At 42.8% G+C, this 8,208-nt stretch overlaps 1 protein-coding gene across 2 annotated transcripts; it reads right to left on the reverse strand.

The window, feature by feature from the left end:
- Window positions 1-5,754: 5,754 nt before the first annotated feature.
- Smp_013470.1 (putative ribosomal protein S2) lies at window positions 5,755-6,654 on the reverse strand (the record flags this gene model as incomplete). Of its 2 annotated transcripts, none has more annotated exons than XM_018799110.1 (2): window positions 5,755-5,913; window positions 5,951-6,654. In XM_018799110.1, 2 exons carry the CDS (start codon window positions 6,604-6,606, stop codon window positions 5,877-5,879), a joined length of 693 nt encoding a protein of 230 aa, XP_018650931.1. In that variant the 3' UTR covers window positions 5,755-5,876. The 2 variants fall into 2 exon arrangements, with proteins under 2 accessions (XP_018650931.1, XP_018650930.1); XM_018799108.1 differs by having other exon boundaries at window positions 5,955-6,606.
- Window positions 6,655-8,208: the final 1,554 nt, after the last annotated feature.

An 8,208-nucleotide genomic window follows, 5' to 3' on the forward strand; every position in this document is an offset into this window, starting at 1 on the left:
AAGGGGTAAGATGCATATAAAAAAATAAGAGTAATGGTGGGGGAAACTGAAATATAAAACCAGAACTCTCAGTTAAAATTATTACCACTCTTTATGCAGAAAGTAAAAGAAGGTTGCAGCAGGATCGCCATTAGCTTCTATTCTGAGCCATATCTGATAACGTCTCTGGCCACTGTGTTGAACCATCTCTTGGACCCCAGCCAGGGAGTCGTGAAGGACCAACAGAAGCCAGTCCTTTGCAGCTTTCTTTCATACCACGACACTATGTCATACACTGACCACCTCTCTGCTTTTTCCAACCAGTCCCAGCGTCGGCAAATGATGCACGACGTGGAAGCCTCTGGGACGACATTCGTAGAACATGTCCCAACCAACGAAGTCGGCGTTTCAAGATGGTGACAACAATTGAACTATCGTCTCTGCGCCCGAACACACAATGCCGAACCTCTGCATTACTAACATGGTGTTGCCACTGGATGTCAGCAATCCTTCGGAGACAACGATGATCGAACACAGAGAGACGTCTAACATCCTCAACTCGGAGAGGCCAGGTTTCACAAGCATAGAGAAAAACTGCTCCCACCGACGCGTTGTAGATCCGACCTTTTACAGCCAGACTAACATCACGAAGCGCCAAAGATGGCCCAGATTGGCATAAGCCGCTCTGGCTTTCATTATACGTGCATCAATCTCATCACTCACGCCACCACCAGCACTTATATAGCTGCCTAGATACACGAACTTCTCAACTACTTCAATCTGCTCACCATCTATGGTGAGTACAGGATGAGAATCCTGCCAGTCTTGTAGGAGTACCTTGCACTTGGAGGGTGCAAAGCAGATACCGTACTTGCGGACACTGATTGCCAACTGATTAAGTGCGGATTGCATGGCTTGAGCATTATCGCACAGTAAGACAATATCATCCGCATATTCAAGGTCGAGAAGTTGTTCTCCAAGCAACATATCCACACCACCATTACTTACATCCATCAGGGCTGTTTCCAGGGTGTCGTCGATAGCAAAGTTGAAGAGGAATGGTGAGATCGGGCAACCCTGCCTAACTCCACTGCTCGAATGGAACAAGGGAGAAAGGTGGTTGTATGCCCTCACTCTGCCTGAGGTGTTCGTATACAGGGCCTTTAAGATGTTAATGAACTTCTCAGGCACACCCTTCTTCAACAGACAATCCCAGAGAACAGTCCTATCCAACGAATCGAAGGCAGCTCTGATGTCAAGAAACACTAGGATTGTTGGCCTGTGATAAATATGACGGCGTTCTAACATTTGGCGGAGAGTGAAGATATGATAAATGCATCCTCGACCAGAACGAAAACCAGCCTGCTCCTCGCGAATCAGTCTTTGGATGCAAGCGGAAGTAGACTTATCCCCCGATAGCTGTTACAGTAACGATGTGAGTCCTTTTTAAAGATAGGGACAACTATCGACTCATTCCATGACGTTGGAACGCTCTCTAGCTCCCAGACCTTTGTAAACAACGCAGTGAATTCAAAATGTCACCACCATCTTTAAAAAAAGCCGGAGGTAAGTCATCTGGGCTCTGTGATTTGTAACGTTTCAAGAGTTGGAGTTCCTTGCGGACCTCCACCTCATTTCGTGGATCAGTCTTCACCGACCATGGAGAGCAGGAAACTCTGCTCGATGTTGCTGGAGCAGCAGGACAGTTGAACTGCTCTTCGAAGAATTCCGCTCATCGTCCAAGACGCCATGTTAGTGATTGGCATTCCATCATCCTCACAGACTGTTTTACTCACACAAGACTTCTTGCTGCCAGTGGCTCGGATGAGTTGGAAGAGCTTCCGGCAGTTACCAGATTCAACTGCTGCTTTCAGCCCATTAGCACGCTCCGAATACCAGGCTTCTCGGTCCTTACGCAAGCTTTGCCCAATTTCACTACGTAACAGCCTTCATTTGTGGTCAAACTCACGGTCACCCGGAGTAGACCGACAGGTTTCGACCAGTTGTAAGGAGCCAGAAGAAACCCAGTGCTTGTAAGCGGGACGTTTCGCGAAGCCGCAAGCGGCTTTACTCGCCATTTTCATGGCGTCGTGCAGTTGCAACCAATGCTCATCTATACTTTTCGGTGGGATGGTAGCTAGCCTAGAAGCTAGCTCCGCTCGATACTTACTTGCAACAGAAGTTGCAGCCAGTTTACTAATATCAATCCGTTGGTGGTGGTCAATCCTTCGGCCACTGAAAAGTAAGGTGAGATTGGCGCAGACCAGGGCATGATCAGACTCCAGATAGGTACTCCAAAAGGAGCGGCAGTCTTGTACACAACCACGCCAGCGGTAGCTGATCGCGATGTAATCAATCTGAGTCCAGGCTTGGGATGCAGAGGGAGGACGCCAGGTGGCACATCGGCGATGACTGTGCCGGAAGTTAGTGCTAGCTAGAAACAGGTTGTAGTTTGTGCACAGTTGCAGCAAACGGTCTCCGTTATCTGTCCTGCAACCAACAAGTCCCCATCGGCCAACTAGACTCCCAACCTGTGCATTCAAGTCTCCGGCTAGTACTACAATATCTGTCGAACGCGCTTTCTGGAGAACAACAGTTAACTGGTGGTAGAACTCATCCTTGATTGCATCCGGGCTGCAATCTGTCGAGGCATAGGCGATGACGAAAAGACATCGTTTCTCACGCCGATTTCTTCTCACTTTGATGGAACTTTTTAATTAAACAGTGCATAACCGACTGTTAATGAAGATCCAATCGATTAGTCCTGCCTCAGCTCTAGCGCTCAGAGCGACACCAACGCCGGCAAGACCAGACGAAGATGCCAAAGGGTCACCGGTTAAGCGCACGTGAAACAAGCTTTTCGATTCGACAGATGGAGAGCGGATTTGTAGTACTTTACTAGAGTCTTGAATATGTGTCTCGGAGAGACAACAAACGTCAACATTAAGACTTTCCAAGGACATAGCCAGCCCTATCTGTTTTCCGATCTGCATTAGCGTGCGAACGTTGAAGGAGGCCAGTTTGAACGGCGTACGTAGTTTCAGAAAAGCTGGTTCAGTATTCGCATTCACGTTCGACCAGTGACTGGAGATTGTTTAGATGGAAGAGTTTCGACCATGAGCGAGCTGCTGCATAAGTTGAAAGTAAGGGTCACAAAATAAAGAATAGAATGGAGTGAATAAGCGTGGTAACTATCATGGGTATTATACTTAATGAGCTAACCATACCGTGGCTTTTGGTAGTGACCGATGCATAATTGTTTGGATAAGTGACCAAAAATGTTAAATTTATATTTTGGTGAATGTATACCAAATTAATTTTCATATAAAAAACAGGCACAGATTGAGGATTCGAGTGATAAATTGAACGATGCACTATTACGAATGCTTAGACATCTGGGCAGAGCTCTTATTGAAAGTAATATGGACGAATGTTTCTATGACCATAATGTCTATATTATTATACTTACATACCGTTGCTGCTACCTTGACGTGGTGGTCGGGCTTGCCTATCGTGATGAACCAATCGAGCTATACTGGCTGGAACAATCGTTCCTCGAGGTCCTACCATGCCAGTCAGGTCGGTTGAAGAGCGGTAAGACTAAAAGCAGCAAACCCAAGGTCCGAAGGCGAAGTCGTACTGCTGACTGTACAGAGGTATGACGGCAGTAAGGTGTTTCCTTCAGACAACCAGCATAACAGAGATGCTGCTTTTTCACAAGGAGGGGTGGGGTTAAAAAAGGTCTACCCCAAAAATGCACACCTCGCCTTATCCCACGGATATCCGTCTCCGGTGGTAAGATCCCAACAAGTACGGAGCTAACACAAAGACTACCAACAAAAAGGTCGTGTGTGACCGACCTCAAGCAGTTTTCCCTTGGGCACTGCGGTCACGCTCTCAGGTCATTAGGACCACTACTAACCCAATTTCCTTTCCAGGTACCTCTAGACGAACCCTTTCCACGGTGTGGACAACCGGGAAGTGATAACTGCCCTAATACCTCTAACAGCACTCAAGACCACTGTAAGTCACTAGTCAGCAGACAGTTTTACTAGAATCGAGCATTATTATGAAATATACATACAAATTACGTTGCTTACAACTATAAAGGTGCACATGTAGTGAGGCATCTAACTATAATCTATGTTACGGAAATTTTCGGTGGTTGGTATTATTAGATATATTATAACAGTAGAGCGTTAGAAACTAGCAATAAAAAGCCAAATGATACTCCATAAAAAAGCGAGTAAACCTACATGTCTTTAATAATAACTCACAGTGAATAAGGAAACCCGACATACCTAGATTACAAATTGTACTACGGATAACCAATATTGTGGGTATAACATTATAGGACAGCAGCATCTATAGTTAATATTATTCAGGAAGCCGTAATTACAGTGAACTCATAGGAAAGAATCAACTCGTTACAAGTCTACTGATAAAAAGCGTCAGACATTAACACTAGTGGATGCCGGCTCAGTTGTCTAAAGGTTAAGTGTTTGCGCAACATCGAAGGTCCTGGATTAGGATCCCTAGTGCGAGACCGTGTACACACACTGCTGAGGAGTCTCTTGATACTGCACAAGTTACAATTCATCAAGAAAGCCTGATGAAGAGTAAAGGAAACTATCATTTTTAAAAAATTCACATCAGATCCGTAAACCCACAAAATCAGGTTTTGCGCGTGATCCCCATTTTATCACCGATTTCGAACAGACTTATCGAGAAAATGAACGGAAGATGGAGCTGACCAGACGAAGATAACTTTTTGCTATGGAGGTTTGTTAATAATATGTTAATAAAATGCTAATCAATAAACAAACGTAATGACATAATTAGACCGATTTCTGGCTACTCACAAGAGATCCCAAATGGTTAGAAATCAGAGACAAGGCCACTAGCCAATGAAGCTTTCTATCACAACAGGTTATCTGAATTTCTCGAAGGACGTGATTTATTTTTTGAACGAATAACAGGGAACTTAGATAAGAATAATAAACCCAAGGCTTGTTGCAAACATGGCAAATAAGGACAATTACTTACTACCTCGAGTTTTATTCAAGGTATCTGGCTAGAGTACCAAGATGCGTGAACGAATTCGGGCAACCTATCGAGGGACTTACTAACAAGATAGTTACTGATTTTATTCTTTAATTTTTACTGCCCAGCATATCCGTCAAATGATCTAGGAGTAACAGTACACAGCCGGAACTCACCGAAACGGAAATCATGCGTCTGTACCTCACTTTGACGTATTGCATTGCATATGGGAACGGAAGGTCAAGCTGCAAAAAATTGTAGAACGCTTAAAGCCCTGAATAACAGTGAATATTTTTTTCATAGAACCTACCGACTGAGCACAAAACTTTATCCTATGGTGTCCGAAGACTTAATCGCCATACCGAGTGAAAAGGGAAGCACATGTGAACCTTAAAGAACAAAAAAGAGACTAAAAGGGCGACCTGATATCATATTTAACTTTGTCTGATAACTTTCCACGAAAGATACTAACGATATTTTACTTGCTTAATAGGAAAACTATGTAACACTATATCAACTCCTTCATACGAAGCTATGCAAGTCACTTTCAAGTTACCTTTAAATTTTCATGGGAAAACATGTTTTATACATGTTAGTTTTGTTAAGTTGAATGACAATCATTTTTGTTTTTACAACACTATCCGTCTAAATCCCACGGAAAGCCTTCTCGCAGAATTACACTTATGCCGAGAACGATTATACCACTGTAAACTTACATTAACAGAACAAAGTAATGTCCACCAATATATATTATCATTCAAACTTCTTTAGCAATTTTGTTAAGAAATCCAGCATACTCAACAAATATGTGTTTTGATTTTGGAACCACGTTCCATAAATCAGGTGTTAGATACTCATAGGTAGCTCGTATGGCTGCGTATGTTGCTTTGGCTAAAGGTTGGGTTCAGTTACATAGCAATAAATGAACTTACCGAAATTTCCCAAGGTTGAGGTCTGACCACGAGCACTTGTGTAGACATCTTCGATACCAGCCATTTGAAGAAGCTTTTTGGGAACTGGGGCACCAACAATGCCTGTTCCACGAGGGGCTGGAATCAAACGTACTGACACAGAACCACATTTTCCAGTCACTTTACATGGAACAGTGTGTGGTTTACCAATTTGATTACCCCAGTATCCTTTCCTTACAGGAATTATTGACAGCTTAGCCTGAATGATAGCGCCTCTAATTGCTGTAGCGACCTCCTTAGCACATTTTACTCCTAGCCCAACGTGACAGTTATGGTCTCCCATTGCAACAATTGCTTTAAAGCGGGTTCTCTGGCCAGCACAAGTCTGCTTTTGAACTGGCATGATTTTAAGTACTTCATCTTTTAAACTTGAACCCAATATGGTATCTATAATTTCACACTCCTTAATCGGGAGACTGAACATGTATATTTCTTCTAATGTAGTAATTTTCCTTTCGTTTACTAGACGTCCCAACTGGGTAACAGGCTTCCATTCTTTTGTTGCAACTCCACGACCACGACCTCGTCCGCGGCCACGTCCTCGTCCGCGTCCTCTTCCCCTAGCTCCAAACGAACCACGAAAACCACCGCGACCCCCACCTGACGAATCCATTTGATAGCCTCTGATTCCCACGCTCGATGATCTTAAAGAATGCGCGCGTTAAAGGTCTCCAATCCGAAACGTAACATAAAACAAGATGCATCGTAGCAGACATTGTAAAGTGATATAATATTTTAACTAATCAGAGGGAATAAACATGAAGAAAATAATGAACAGTACTTGAATATCCATTTTTGTAATAAGCGAGAATAAGTTAGTTGACTTTTCTGAATTTTCGTTAGAGTACAGTTCTAGAACTTTGGTAATCTCTAATGAGAATAGTCTAGGGGATTAAACGCCTTAGTTTTGATGAATTTGTCGGTCGTTCAAGAGTTGAGTTATCTTTATTTTAGTTGAACGCATATCTCCAAAATCTAGAGGGTTGCTATACTAAACAGCTATTATATGAAAAATGTATAGATAGAATCTGGAGAAGTGAGGAGAACTCAAAAGCAAAAGGGCGAACCAATAAAGCAAACAATCAATTCAACCTAAAGGTAGAGACTGACGGATAAACGAGGGTGAACACGGGAGAGATAGATAGGACTGTTTAGTCATGATAACAATAATAGTAATTATTGTCATATATAACTAATAAGATATTCATCAGGGTGGAAAAGAAGTGTATAAACGTTTTTTCTGTCGATCGACAAGCCTTGGGTGTCTACATGATTGTCAGGTCGCTTTTTAATAAAAAAAGAAAGAAGAATGATGGTGGTGTAAAACTAGGTTGTAACTTGATATTCTCAATGTTCGTATATTTTCAGTTAAATCATCTGCATTTCCCACTGCAGATCAGAAGAGTATTCCTGAACAAGGTTGTTATCAGCTGGAAGTATCCTGATGACATAAATGTATATATTGGGTGGATTATGTGATTATGGATAATGTAATTAGCCCAAAGGTTCTTGTGACTAAGAAACTACGGGAAACGAATCTCAGAAGGTCGTTTGATGATCTTGGTTATAATGGTGTCGCGTCGCATGCCTGGTAGGAAAAATCGTTGGTTGACTTCGTGACCACATGTGCGATGTGAAAGATGGTGTATAGGATTGTTTTTACCCATTGGTTCTCACAGCTCGTATTGTAGCCTACCAAAATTAGTCACTCTTTGTGTCCGTCTGAAGGCAAAGATCATCGTCCTAGATTAGGTTCCATTAAGTTCAGAAACCCAAACTGTGGGACTCAAGGTGCATCTAAAAACTTGGGTGAAGTGAACAGTGTCACGAGCTGGGTTAGAATTTAGAATAAATTGTTATCTCCTACCATGAAATGTATAGCCGATTGTCAGCAGGTGATGCTCAATTAAGCCGCGACTAATAACGTTTTAAGGATGCCACCAGTGTTCGGAGTTTATCAACGCCTTTAAACGTAACACGTTTATAATCAAAGCATGTCAACCCAGTCAGATTAGAAGTCAGAAATGAAGGGGTTAGAAGATATACTTGGAAAGCTATTGATATGTTATTATGCGTTTAGTATAAGCTGACTGGTGGTTGCAAGGGATGCGTAGCACGGTGTACATGCCCGTAATCTGGTGCGTATCGGGAACTGAGCGCCTTCGGTAGGGATATATCCAGTTAAATTGATGAGGTCAGTATCAATCTCAAGGAC

Source organism: Schistosoma mansoni, chromosome 3, assembly GCF_000237925.1.
Source record: "Schistosoma mansoni strain Puerto Rico chromosome 3, complete genome".
NCBI lineage: Eukaryota > Metazoa > Platyhelminthes > Trematoda > Strigeidida > Schistosomatidae > Schistosoma > Schistosoma mansoni.